General features: G+C 33.7%; 2 protein-coding genes across 2 annotated transcripts in view; both read right to left on the bottom strand.

Moving 5' to 3' along the window:
• Positions 1-1167: 1167 nt before the first annotated feature.
• Positions 1168-12056, bottom strand: LOC136030582 (zinc finger protein OZF-like). The gene is made up of 4 exons (XM_065709652.1): positions 12044-12056; positions 10376-10513; positions 8203-8394; positions 1168-1957 (listed from the first exon to the last, which is right to left on the bottom strand). The coding sequence occupies exons 1-4, from the start codon at positions 12054-12056 to the stop codon at positions 1314-1316; spliced, it is 987 nt and encodes a 328-aa protein (XP_065565724.1). The 3' UTR covers positions 1168-1313.
• The window catches only part of LOC136029851 (uncharacterized), a 96284-nt gene continuing 92465 nt past the window's right edge, over positions 11629-15447 (bottom strand). The window contains 1 exon segment of the mRNA XM_065708306.1: positions 11629-15446. Coding sequence (XP_065564378.1) covers positions 15207-15446 — 240 coding nt within the window. The 3' untranslated portion in view covers positions 11629-15206.

The raw sequence follows: 15447 nt of genomic DNA, 5'->3' as shown, positions 1-15447 counted from the left end.
GTAGGGTTTTGGGTCTTTTTTTTTACTGGAAATTACTATATGTTATTATGAACCTGAAGTTACATTAGAAACCTAAAAAAATGAAACTTATAAAATACCTAATTTGAAATCTTTGCAGAATCTTAAAGTGATAACATGTAGCACAAAATATATATTTCCCAAGCAATTTGTGTTTGTTGAATTTCTCAGTGTTGATGGTTGAAATAAATGGTTGTTTAAAGCATCACATATACTCATTGAAACAAATGGGTAGGCTATATGTGCTGGTTGTTTATGGGTATTGGATGAAACAAGAGTTTATACTACAAAATGAATAAGAAACATGTCATTTGGGTTTGGCTATATATTTGCACAATACTGAGGGTTAGGGGGTAAATTGATATGAAGCATCATGTAATGATGTACAAAATATTTTAGGGCTTTTTTGAGGTAGATGCAACATCAACAAATTGAAGAAATAGAAAAATTCAATCAAAATAGGCCTGCTTAAATTTGGTTGTATATATGCACATTAAGGAGGTATGGTTTCAAAGTAAAATGAAGCTCTTATAAGAATGATATAAATAACTGTTTTCTTTTTTAATTTCTTCTCAGAATTTTACAGTGTCTCCTCTGATTACCCTGAGCTTTAATACCATATTTCATTTTGAGAATATTAATTAACAAATACAATTCTATTATGTAATATCTTTTTAGATCTAATTTAAAATATGGCTACTTAAAGCAGAATCAAAGGAAACAGAAGTAATATTAGAATTCAGAGCTTTGGTTATATCATCCTTATGCTATTGTAGGCGTTTCTTTAAATTCTGGTGGGTTCTCCCTATGTAGAATTGGCCATAGCCATGAAGTATTCAATAGAAACCTGGTGAGCAACTGGAGTTTTGTCGCAAAACTTGTCGAGTAGAGAGCTCTTCGTAAAAACCAAAAGAAAATATTAGAAGTGTCGGTAAATGAGCCTCTTTTGTGGGTCAGGGTGATACGAATCAACCAGGGGAAGGGTGAATTAAATGGGTCAACTTCAACAACATTAGAAATTCACTAGCTTTTTATAACACGCTCTGGCATCATGAATTTATTAATGCAAACCCAGTGTATTTCAGGATCAAATTTGAAAATTGAAAAATCGATACATTTAAGCAGAGACGGAAAACTTGCACAGCGTTATATAAATACATTATTTATTACATAAATAAAAACTTGCATAGCGCACTTACATAGGATAAAGGATACTTACATAAATGATAAAACATATTTAAAGAGCAATGGAAGGCGAATTTATACAAAAAAAGTACATTTATCTGGTAACAAAATCATTGACATACTCTGTTATCCCTGTCAAAACCATGATCTTGTCTCATGTGTCGGATCAAATTAGATTTCTGAGCAAATCGCTTTACGCACCTTCCACATGGATATTGGTTTTCCTGATAGTGAATTCTCATATGCTTATTCAAATCAGATCTCTGAGTAAAATTCTTGTGACATATTTTGCATTCGTAAGGTTTTTCCCCATTGTGGAATTTCATATGGAGCGTCAAATGGCATTTGAAAGTATATTTCTTTTTACATATTTGGCATTCATATGGCTGATTTCCAATATGAGCCCTCATATGATAAGCCAAATTTTGCTGCAGAGAAAACCTCTTTTCGCATATGTCACATTCGTATAGTTTTTGCCCATTGTGAATCGCCATGTGGCGACTCAAATCAGATTTGGAAAACCATATCTTGTGGCAAACACAACACTCGTATTCACCATTGTGGACTTTCATATGGCGAGTCAAGTTAAACTTGTTAGCAAATTTCTTTTGGCATATTTTGCATACATTCAGTTTTTCGTTATTGGGAAAACTGAAATGCCTCTTCAGATTTGGTTCATCGGGTATGTGTGTTTCGGAAGAGCAGTCTTCATGCGGAGCCTCATTATTGCAGACTGGTTGACAATGATTAATTTCTGAAAAAAAAGATAACATATTTCAATTGTTTTGACGGTACAGTTAACAAAACCTTAGAAAGGTAAAGTTTAACCCAAGAAACGAACTATTTTGAATAAACTAAAAATACAAATCAATATTACAAATACATTCCAGATTCTGATTTATTAACAGTGAATTTCACATCGCAATTAAATTCAATGATTTATCAATTATTAAATCATTAATTGTAATGATATATATTAATTAATAAACAATTAATAAATCATTAATTAAAATCAATAAATCATTAATCATTAATTAATAATCATTAAATCAATTAATAAATCATTTATCAATGATTTATGTTTGTAATACAATTCGTTCCAAACTTTACAAGAATCAGGCACTGTCCAGATTTTAATTGTGATTTACGTTTATGAATAATTAATAATGTCTTATTTAGGTCAGGATTATAAGCCTTGGTTGAATAAAAACTGATACAATTCTATAGGTAATAAATGTAGAATTCTATCAGTTTTATACTCCTATAGTAAATAAAAAAAAAAGTCATTTATTTTTCATGTACAAGAACTGTCAAATAAAATCAAAATAAAATACATTCTTTTACATTACTCTTACTTAATTGACATTCTTTGATTTTGCAACCGATTTACGGTTAAAATAAAAGACCTATCCAAAATGTCAAAAAATAAAAGACCTATCCAAAATGTTAAAATGTCAAAGAATGTATTTTCGCTAGAGTTTTATTTGATGCAAATGAAAATAAAATACTGTTCGCTATTTTTGGTCTAGGAAGGGTCTGCTACCCTTCCCAGACCACACTGTTTTTCACTTTAAATTCTATCTACAGCATCTCGTAGTCTAAAAAGTATCATCATACTAAGTAATTTGTTACCCACAGAAACCAGGTTAATGCCTCTTTAATTACCACACTCACTCCTAACAAGATTCTTACCGAGGGTTTCGTAAAATCGCTAGGTATTTCCCCTTTTTACAAAATCATATTCATAATCTTCAGCAACTTATGTCTAACCGCACAACCACCATGTTAAAAAAGCTCATTTACAACACTGTCATCACCTGGGGTCTTATTATTTTTTAATTCCCTTAGTACTGTTACTAATCCTTCATCGCTAAGTAAACTTTCCTTCACATCCAAAGCGTCACAAACTTTTTCGATTCTTTTCTGTATGTTTTCCAGTCACACTATCACAGTTAAGAACATTCTCAAAATGTTCTACCCATCTCTGTCAAACTTTTGCCTTATCACTAATTGTGGCTCCTTCCCATCTTTAACTGGGATAAGTTCAGATTGACTATTGACTACTCCTCTAAACATTCTCTCAGATTCATCCGAATGTCTTTTATCTTTTTGGACACTTGAGGTCAAACAGTCCCACCTTTTTCAATAGCAAATACTATATTTTCTATTTTGTTATTGTTATAACATATATAACAGTATATTTAATGTTACTGTTAATGTTTCAACGCCCCTACGATTTTCCAGTGATCCGCTGGTGCTGGAGAAAAAAGAAAGAAAAAAAGAAACGTCCTGATATCTTTTTCGAAATTCCCGAAAAATTATTACGTAATTAATTTTGTTGTTCAGAAGGAAATAAATAGGAGCTACCAACAAATTGGTTTGCTATTTGAAGGATTTTTTCAATCGATAGTTTTTTCAAAACTTTTTTTATTCCTCACAATGGGATTGGGAAGGGGAATATTCAAGAGAAGGATTTTACAAACCAAATAAAATGTTTTGGATCGTAGAGATTTCAGTGGTATATCTTTTATAGTCTCGAGCCTTTAGACACCACAAATCATACTACAATCACATTTTGGTGACATAAGTCATTTTATGAAGACGTTGTCAATACGAAATAATGAAAGACACCTAAATATGAATATTAGCTTTGAAATAACGCAAAACAGCTCTCTACGATGTTCTAGTTCGCCATTATAACTGGAGAAAAAAAAAGGGGGAAAAGAAGACTTATCAGCATTTCAAGCTCTTTTTAAAAATTCCCATAAAGTTTGTTTCCGCAATAAACTCTTACTATTAAGAAAAATCTAAATAATAGCTATCATTCCTATTTAAAGTTTTTTTCTTTTAGACGTCTTTGTAAGCTTTGGACTACTATGGACCGTGGTTTTCTCTGTACTAAGTTGCAACTATTGCTACGCTATAGTAGACTAAGTGCCATGAGACTCAAGTGTGTTCGGGCCGAAAAGCTTTGCTATTGCTAAATATATAAGATAAAAGGATATATTCTAGATTTTCAGAGGGGAAGGGGAGGAATAGTTTAGTTTTCAAGCAACATAAAAAAAATTACATGAGGACAAACTATTGAATGAAGACCATTTCATTCGAGTCAAATTTTATAACTTACAACAAAATGGGCTGAAGTGTGTTTTTTATTTTTATTATTGATTTGAGAAGGGTTGAGCTGAATAGGGCTTATTTGAATGGGGGTTGAGTTTTACAGAGTTGGGTTAAATGGAGGTTGAGTTGCATGACAACTGAGCTAAATGAGAGCTGAATTGCGCAAAGACTGAGTTAAACTAGGGCTGAGTTGCACAAGAACCGCCTTTAGAAGGTTTGAGTGGGGAAGGGAGAGGAAACCTGCTCCTGCTGGTAGAAGTTTTCATCGCTTCTAAGTTTAACCTAATAATTCGTCATGTTCTGTACGTCTTTCAGGTTTTACTTATTCAACTTAATCAGTAACTTTTACCCTTACGTTTGATACCGTCAAATATTTTAATTTCTGTTGATTTTGGGTCCCATCAAATCATAGAGTTTTTTTTTGTTACTTTACCCTTGAATTATCGTTGAATTTTATTTCTCCACGTCAAAGGATTTCATAGGACTCTTTACTTGCCTTTGAAAAACCCATTTTTCCGATGTATTTTTTTTAAAATTATCTCCAATTTATGATTAATGGTTCCTTAGAAGGGTTTTTGACCCATAATCGTTGCGAATCCTCTCAGTAAACTTTTCCTAGAAAGTAGCTCTAGAAAGTGGATAGACCCAATTTTTTGGTACAGCTTACTGTTTGAAATACGGCCAGTCAGTCGGGTACCCAAAACAGTCCGTAGATAATTCCTCAGGAAAAAACAATTCCATTGCAACTGAACCACCGTGTAACTGAACACCATGATTAACTGAGCGCGATTTATGATTCCTTAGAAGGGTTTTCGACCCATAACCGTTCCGACTCCTCTCAGCAAACCTTTCGAGATCCTTTTGAATGATCTGCAGCCACAATACACCTAAAGACAATTTGGCTTCAAACGAAGAACTAGCAGTATTGAGGCACTTAGTGTAGTAGCAAATGCTCTTTCATTATGTTATATGTCCGTTTGGTTCCCTTACAAACTTTGCAATGCTTCTTAAAAGTGGCAAACGAGGCTTGAACTCGGACCTCATTCGAACACTCAGCGATCCTAATTTATGACCATTCATCGGCCTGAAACTTCCAACAGAAAAAAAATGTATTCCACTCATTTTAGGGGAAAAGCCTCATGGCAGTCTTAAAGGTTCCGGCAAGGTATATTTTTCATTGCCTGATTTTTTGAACATCTGTGTTTTAGAGGCTGACGATACGTCCTTCTTCCTTGATACTGGAACCTACACATCTGTCATCAGTGTCTTTCGCGGACGGTATCCTGAATCTCAGTTGTAAGCTGTAGAAAAAAGTGAAGTTTTGGGCGTCTTTTAGGACAGCTTCCTATATCGTTGAATTTAACAAAAGAGGGAATAGTTGTGGGAAAAGTGGAAGTCATGGCCAATTGTAGAAAAAAGCCAAGACAGATTGTTGAATTAAGTGGGCAGCCCAGTCAAGGGTTAATTTTATCCGTTTGATTGCCGTTGTTACTGTCTGCCATTTGAGGAATAGTTAATTTGAATTTAACAAAAGAGGGAATAGTTGTGGGAAAAGTGGAAGTCATGGCCAATTGTAGAAAAAAGCCAAGACAGATTGTTGAATTAAGTGGGCAGCCCAGTCAAGGGTTAATTTTATCCGTTTGATTGCCGTTGTTACTGTCTGCCATTTATGCTACACCTTTCCGTGCATGTGTGTCCCTTCACAAATGTCAAACTAGAGTTGTACCTGTTGGAGGTTCTCGCTGGGGAACACACGCAGGTTGACTACGGGTTAAATTACTTGAAAATTTTCCCTCTAATGGCTATCACTCGACAACGCTGAAACTAGAGTCAACCCTCTCATGCTAATTCACGGTGAGTTGGGTTCCAACCTGTTGGAGGTTCTCTCTCAGGTTAATTCACGATCGCAGAAAGGGGGAAGCAGCATATTGACAAATGGAAATAACGAGTCCAATTCAAGGCCTACAAGGGCCTCCTGCAATCTGCCTCGACTCTTATGCAAGTGAACTTGCATTTATAAGCCAAGGAATTTGGGCGAGAAACAAAAATTTCAACTGTCTGTAATTGACTACAAAACGTCGACTAGACATGGGCTAGATGGGAACCCCAAATGAGAATGAGTATATTGTTGGTATGTGTGAAGCGGATGGTTACTACCACTTGAGCAATGGTCTAACAAATTGACGGCTTTAAGGATTCGTGCTCTAAGCGCGGCAAACATAGGCTCAATGAAATACCCTATGAAAGAGGTATATGGTGTTGGTATGTGCCTATAGCAATGGCCTAGCGCTAGAACAACGGGTCTAACTAGCCTAGGCTTGAAGGCATCCGTACCTCAAGCGGTGAACATGGGCAAAAGAAAGGAACTACATTGTTGGTATATGTTTAGCAATTGATTGCCGCTAAGGAAACAGTCTAACCATTCAACGGCTTTAAGCATCCGTACTATAAGCGGTGGGCATAAGCTAGATGGGATGACTGTCTGATATTTATTAGCGAAAGAGAGCGAGAGAGAAGCTTGAATGCTCTACAGTGGACATGGGCTGGATGGGAACCCCAAAGGAAAATGACTATATGGGTTGGTCAAACCATTGACGGCTGTAAGGATTCGTTCTTTAAGCGGCGAACATGGGCTCAATGAAATCCCACATGAAAGAGGAATATAGTGTTGGTATGTGCTTAGAGCAATGGGTTACCGCTAGAGCAACGGGTCCAACTAGCCTCGGCTTGAAGGCATCCGTTCTTTAAGCGGTAAAACATGGGCATAAGGAAAGGACTATATTGTTGATCTACTGTTTAGCAATTGATTCCCGCTAAACACAACAGTCTAACCATTCAACGGCTTTAAGCCGTCGTACTTTAAGCGGTGGGTATTAGCTAGATGGGATGACTGTCTGACTGTCTGGTTTTTATTAGCGAAAGAGAGACAGAGCGAGCGAGAGAGCGAGAGATGGGCTAGATGGGAACCCCATATGAGAATGAGTCTATTGTTGGTATGTGTGAAGCGGATGGCTACTACCACTTGAGCAATGGTCCAACCATTGATGGCTTTAAGGACACCTCCCAGTTTTGGGCGTCAACTTGGAAGCTCAATAGGTCAACTTGCTAATCTCCTAATATATTTGGGCCATTCCATCGGATCCTACTAACGACAGGCGAGGTCCCCTCTTACTGAGTATCTTAACCATCAATTTTTGGAACCTTGTATCTCTCCTATCACATGTCTATTTCCTTTTAGTAATCATTTACCAATCAGCCTTGACAATGCAGTATCTTACATATCAGTTCATTTCAGAAAATCGTCACAAAAATCGACCAATTAAAAATCTGCTCGTTGTTCGTTGTTTCTCCTTTTCGCAACTACCTGACCCACAAATAACTGATATCTACATTCGTTGCATAGAAACATCAATAGTTAAAAAAGTCTAAATAGTAGACTTTGTGTAACCTATCTCTCAAGTTAATGCAAAATATGGAAAAAAGCAACTGAAAACGAGTTAAACCAACTTCTAGACAAGTGATTTTATTGATTTTATGCCATGGAGGATTCGCTGTCCATTTATTAGATTTAACAGATATTAGCCTAAATAGATGTCAATAGCCAATTTCTTTCAAAATACTTAATACCATAATGTCTTAGCGTTATACCCTATGCACTAAAATAACTAAGAGAATAACATTATCTTGTACTTTAACGAATGAATACGAGAATACATTCCCTATTTTTCATCGTTCTCTAATAAATACAAGTGGCTTAAAATTATTAGCAATAGAAATAACTTACAAATCCCGCCCTAGGACCCTGACTATTGTTAATATTGGGTTTCTAATTCAAACTAAAAATGAGAGCAAAAAGAATATGATAAGGAAGATCGTTACCATCAACACTTGGTCCAATCATTAAAGATTGCTCAGACATAGCCTCAGGCTGCTGGATTACAACATCCAATTCAGTTTTGAAACCAGATATGCGATCTGTGGCAGAAGAGTTGGGTCCACACTCCAAAACGAAATCTTTGACATTTTGGCCAACAGCATCCTCAGATGACAATGGATCCTTGTCATCTACATCTAAAAGAATACTAGCAATTATATACAAATGGCTTATACCCTTATGACGCTCGGGCATAATCAGGTAAAATTTCTTCAAATTACTAAAAAAAGGACTAACTTTTGAATTATTTTACAAACCCAAACAAATTTTATGCCAGTGAAATCCAAAACGCGTTTAGTAGTGGGTTTTACTCAGTTTATTAATATTCATGCGTCGTATATCTAATGGAAAAAAAAAATGATTGAAAGCAAAGGATAGAATCGATCCCTAAAAACACATAAAAACAAAGAAAAAAAATCTTGAAAGAAATGTCTATTTTCTTCTTTAGTTTTGCCATTGCAAGCCAGTTTGACTTTAGACCTTTCATTCATAAAGACGTATACGTAGAATTACAAATACAGATATATATATATATATATATATATATATATATATATATATATATATATATATATATATATATAATGACAAAAAAAATCACCAATGCAACAGCACAAACACAGAAATAAACACACACCATAAATTTTTTTTTTTATCCATATAAACAAAAAAGAAAGACATAAGGAGAAAGGAAAACTGTTTTCCTACTTTAGTAATTAATATAGATCAGTACTTGAATGAGGCCTTATCCCTACTCATCCATCCAATTACATAGGTCAAACAGCATAACCATACACAATCAACCGTAAAGAATAATCTACGGACAGGCAGTCGTGTCGTAAGTAAGTAAAAGTCGTCATATACCAAATATTAACAAGAGCTAAGAGCCCATATGGCAGTTGTGACGAGGCCGGAAGAGCCGAGAGCTCATATGGTATGAGCTCTAGCAAATATCTATGAATCAATATATTTATTTAAAAGGAAAATCGGAGGCGGAGTAACGGTCGGGATTTAAAATAAAGGCTCTGAGTCACGAGGTCCTTCTAAATATTAAAATTCAATAAGATCCGATCACCCACTTGTAAGTTATAAATACCTAATTTTCCCTCTGCCTTCAGCCCTCCAGATGGTCAAAACGGGGAAAACAACTTTATCAAGTCAATTTCTGCAGCTCCCAGACACTCAAACCAATTTCCATCGTCCAAGCACGCCCAGAAGCACCAGACTCGCCAAAGCAATGAACCCCACCTTTAAACTCCCCCAAAGAGAGTGGATCCAGTACGGTTACGTCAATCACGTATCTACGACATTTGCTTATTCTACCCACCAAGTTTCATCCTGATTTCTCTACTCTAAGCGTTTTCCAAGATTTCCGGTTTCCCCCTCCAACTCCCTAGAATGTCCAAATTTCCAAATTTCATCAAGATCCGGTCACCCATTCTTGGGTTAAAAATTCCTCATTTTTTTTTATTTTTTCCAAATCAACACCCCCCAGCTCCTCCAAAGTGAACAGATCCGTTCCAATTATGTTAATCACGTATCTATAACTCGTGCTTATTCTTCCTATCAAGTTTCATCCCGATCTCTCCACTTTAAGCGTTTTCCAAGATTTCTCTATCCCCCTCCAACCCCCTATGTCTCCGGATCCGATTCGAATTGAAAATGGAGCATCAGAGACATATGATCCTTCTGTATATCAAGTTTCATTAAAATCCGATCACCCATTCGTAAGATAAATATACCTCAATTTTCACGTTTTCCAAGAATCTCTTTTCTACTTCCTATTCTGGTAAACAACTCAGAAAATTCTTGTGTGTATTATAGGTGATGAAACTCTACATGGGCAACTTTGCTGACCCTAGCTGTCCTAAAGCAAAAAGTCAGATTCAGAGGAGCAACGGTCGTGCACTTAAAGAAGCTTAGTTAAAAAAAGAGTATAAAACACTCAGGCATTTATGGATCCACTTTTTACAACAGTAAACCGTATCCGTAAAAAACAATGCCATGGACAACAGCTGACATTTCAGCTGCTGTCACATATAACAGCTGTTGTCCATAGTGTCAGGTGTTATCTAAAATGGAATACAGCTTTTCAAATATGCATTAGGAGGCACCAACCTTGATCACCATACACGACTGGGTCCGATTGATGATAATCACATTCAATGAAATTGGACGAAGGAGGGTCTTTATGACCATCTTGGTGACAATGGGATAAAAGGGAATCTTCAGTCCATAAGATCTCAGTTTGGACTTCTGAAAAAGAATTGCATATATCATAACAGCTTCCGTCAACTGCCGCTCGAAATTTCGAAAGTTTTATTCTGGTCATAATTTCCTGTTTTCTTGAACAAAATTGAATTAAGAGGATTTTTTTGAAAAAAAGCTATCATTGCTAGCATTAAAAATAAACTAAAAATCACGAAAATATTTATTCCAGGGAAGAGTTTTTTTGTGAGTTTATTTAGTATTATGATTCTTCTGTTGATGATATTAAAAGAAAATTAAAACAAAATGTTCAAAATGGGTGTAGTTTTCAGTAAAGATGAACTATAGCCTTGAGAAAGTTTGAGGGGGGATAGCCCCCATTTTATTTTACAGGCTTTTTTTAATGATTTATCAATTAATAAATCATTAATTGTAATGATATATATTAATTAATAAACAATTAATAAATCATTAATTAAAATCAATAAATCATTAATCATTAATTAATAATCATTAAATCAATTAATAAATCATTTATCAATGATTTATGTTTGTAATACAATTCGTTCCAAACTTTACAAGAATCAGGCACTGTCCAGATTTTAATTGTGATTTACGTTTATGAATAATTAATAATGTCTTATTTAGGTCAGGATTATAAGCCTTGGTTGAATAATTAAATAAAAAAAAAACTAATTTTTTTAGCTGAAAGTAAGGAGCGACATTAAAACTTAAAACGAACAGAAATTACTCCGTATATGAAATGGGTCGTCCCCTCCGCAATCCCTCGCTCTTTACGCTAAAGCTTCTAATTGTTTTAAAAAGTAGAATTGTGGCAAAGTGTCAAACTTTAGCTAAGTTTTCGTTAAGATTCTACGACTTTTAGGGGGTGTTTTCCTCTATTTTCTTAAATAAGGCAAATTTTCTCAGGTTCGTAACTTTTGATGGGTAAGACTAAACTTGATGAAACTTATATATTTAAAATCAGCATTAAAATGCGATTCTTTTGATGTAGCTATTGATATCAAAATTCAATTTTTTAGAGTTTTGGTTACTATTGAGCCGGGTCGCTCCTTACTACAGTTCGTTGCCACGAACTGTTTGATTTGCAATATGACAAACTGCTGCTACCTATATCATATATACATAAAAATGGTTCAGTATACATAAATCTTTATAGTTTATTGCTCTGACACGTAAAACCACAAATATAGGAAAAACCAGAAGTAGGATAAAAATATGACAACAACGACAGAAAAAATATGAACATTCGTATACATATTCACGTGTGATTTATGAGCCAAATATTTTTGAAGGACTTGCAAATTTATAGAAAGACTTGCAAAGGCTGGCCAACCATAGGGGTAGACTATATGGCTATCTAAGTCTGCATGGCGGATGGCATTATTTTGGGGGAGTGAAGGATTTCTAACGGGATGAATAACTTTAATGAAAAAAAAACAAAACAAATGAATTATTGATAAAATGAAAAGAATTTTAAGATCCATGCCAAAAATCTAAAAATTTTGCTTTAGATACATAACCAAAGTCACCCTCTCTCCTCCTCCGAGTACGTACCTGGAGCACACATTTATCTCTTGCATATGGAGGATATTTACTTGGTTGAGCACTAAAGTCTAAGTTATATTCAATATCTTTTTTTGTTGTTGTTTAAATTTTGTGAATATTGTGATCGTTTTGGTATTCTAAAATTTAGGAAATGCTGTTTGCTTTTAACAGACAAATAATAATAATAATGTTACCTTACAAGGTGAAAGTCACTCTCTTTGGATAGTATTCATGGAGTTCAATGTTTGTTCTGTAAGTGTTTGTTCCGAGAGAATTTTGTTATTGAAAAAAATATTAAAAAGAAAAAGTCAAAATTTAGTATCCTGAGCTTTTTAGTTCCGAATTTATACTTTCAATTCTTTAATGTTTAAAATAAAATTATGTTTAAAATAAGAGAAACGGCTGATTTTCATTATTTAGTATTAGCACACAAAAATCAAATCTTACTTAATTTTATTCTTTGTAATTTCTTTCTGCTTGTTCAAAGATACCAATTATAAAATTGAATGAAATACGACTTTTTTTACGCACCTAATATATTTACCCCCTATGCTCTGGACGTTTTACAGCGACTGACAAAAATGAAAAAAGAAATCGCCCGTGCTTAACTGAAAAATTTTTGCATTGCAAAATCCCCTTGCGGTTACGATGGTAAAGACATGCCGTTCCTTGTCAAATCTCTGTGGACTCATGAATCACAAAACCCCGTTTATTAACCCAGTAATAAATGCCTCTCAATAAAGCACTGAAAGGGTATCCTGTCTGAATATATAGAAAACACTCAAGTAAAGGTATAATACTACGCGAATGAGACTAGTAAAAATTTGAAAACTGTGATAGTACAATTGACAGTCAAATAAAGTAGTTCATAATTTGAAAACAGAACTGAAGTTAAAAATTTAAATTTTATTTAATGGAAAGAAATAAAACACAATAAATACTACAGTCAAGATTTGCAAATTGCTGTTGCAATGGAAGCTATAAGAGAGACTCTATTCAAAAACTGTTATTCAAATAATAATTTAAAAAGGAAAATAATGTTTTTACAACAAATAAGAATAATTAAGGTTTGGATCTGTATAATCGAACATAATTCGATACATTTGCCCCTTTCGCAATACCTTAATTAAGAAAAGATCGAAAATTCGGCGCTCTCATTAAGGGAAAAAAATTCACACAATATGTGCTAACAATGCCTTTAAAAATAAGTAAAATCAGGAAACCCTTCCCCTTCTTAAGGTTCATGGCTCTGTTGCCCATCCAGAAATAAGCTGTTTCAAAATGTTTTGCTCTCCCTCTTGGTAATAATTATTTTCATCAAAATAACAATTATAAACAAACCATGGCACTTCTCATTGTAAATATGATTTGTTTGTAATTTTATACTTATTTTAACATTGTTTTATCTCTTCTATTTACAGGGTTTATTTTCTTTCCATCAAATCGTTTATCTTTACAAGAAGCCACAGAAATTAATAAAATAAATTAGAAGAAATACTGAACATTACTAGTGGAAATACAAATTTGTGTGTGAAAAAAACCTAGTAAAGAAAAAATATTTGAAGAAATGAAGAAAATAAAATATTTAGTAAATAACCCAAGATTTACTATCTTTTATTATCATCACGACTATTTAGCCGACAGAAAACAACACAGATTTTACTATTGTAACGTTACGCAGAAACCGTTTAAGTCATGTTTTTATCTTATTTATTTTTTATTTTATTTTTTACAGAAAGGCAATTTTTCTTGAAACTACTGATGCGTTTAGCCTTGAGCAAGAAATCAGGAATATGATTTCAGAAATTAGTAGCTTTTCACCTGTTTATACATTTTTTTAAAATCTTTTGTATCTTTAATTAAATTTTTGTGACATTACTTCTTTTGGAAGTCACTGAATTTCATTTCAGAAGCTTCAAATTTAACCAAATTTTAGAACTAAGAACTATCTTAGAAATCTTAGAACTTTAATTTAACCAAATCTTAGAACTAAGAACTATCTTAGAAAATCTTAGAACTAAGAAATCTTAGAACTAGATTCATATTGTTGGAGTAACTAACAATGAAATTGGACTGCGTCAATCAATCTATCTTGGAATTTTAGAATTTGATAACAGCCGAACTTCACCAAAAACATGACTTGCACGGTTTTGCATAACACTACTAAACTGGAAAATCAAAAAGTGTCACACGAAACTAAAAGAAAACTGACCAACATAAATTTGATTTTTAAATGACTGAATATTACTTTTGATTTTCACATTCCTATAACAACAAAAAGATAAAAACAGCCAAAACACAGCTCAGCTGTAAATATTAAAGACGAAAAACATAATAAAATAAACCAAATTAACTCAGACAGTGAAGTAGTTGATAAATCTTCCGTTAGATGTGGTTATTTTTATTTTTAATTTTTACACTCAAACAACTAAGCGACAAAATAAAACCTATGCTCTTGTTGAACACTACGGTAAACTGATTAAAACAAAGGACTAATAAAAGGTGTTATGAATCCGCTCTAACAATATCTTTTTTATTACAGCTTTTTACAGCAGGTACATCTTTTGGATTTAAAGAGTAACGTAACTCATCGACAGCTTATGACAAATGGAACATATAGATAATTTTAGTTCCAGTGGAGCTTAGTATCATCTATGAACAATTTGAACCAAAACTATGGCAGGTTTTAAATAATTTCATTTTAGTTCAACAGTTGAGTTTAATTTCCTTGAAAACTGTTCAGTTTATAAAGTTAATTAAAGTTAAAAATTAAAATTATTTTTTCTTGGTTCAAAGATTAGCCCTACCCCTACAGTTAGACATTTTAATACGGATAGTTTTCGTTGACATCGATTAGTTTTTTTTATCAATTCTAATATACATTAGTGAATTTAAATGTATAATTGGGAAAAGAGAAAATAGACAATGAGGAAACAGATTCAATGCTGAAGTACTGTAGTCTATAAGTTTTGTACAGTTTAGACATAATTAGTAGTCTGAACGTTTTGGAAGAAATTCCTAAATTTCCTACAATAATATTCTTAAGATATCATCAAAAAAGTAGAGCAACACTTAACGGTTCAATTATCAACATACCTGCACTTTCAGGAATAAATTACACCCTGAGAATCATTTCATTATAGCTGCACTAGAAACTGATCTTATAAACAATTCACAGTGTGGTTAAACCATAATCTTGTTTTATAGCGTTTATTGGAATCATAGGTGGTACAATGTCGTCCAATTCACGTTTTTCAATCGTTCTTCCCTGCCTTGTGCTTTGATTTGGTGTTGTGCTAGAAACAGTATTTGTTGTTGAGGCTCCTCCATTAGAGCTGGACAAGATTGTGGTCACTCCCGCTGGATTTGTTTTTCGTCTCACATTTTTTGTGTTTGGTAGCTTATTATCTTTT

The sequence above is a fragment of the Artemia franciscana genome, chromosome 8 (assembly GCF_032884065.1).
Source record: "Artemia franciscana chromosome 8, ASM3288406v1, whole genome shotgun sequence".
NCBI lineage: Eukaryota > Metazoa > Arthropoda > Branchiopoda > Anostraca > Artemiidae > Artemia > Artemia franciscana.
Note: the sequence above shows the minus strand (reverse complement) of the source record. Positions and strands in the feature narration are given on the sequence as shown.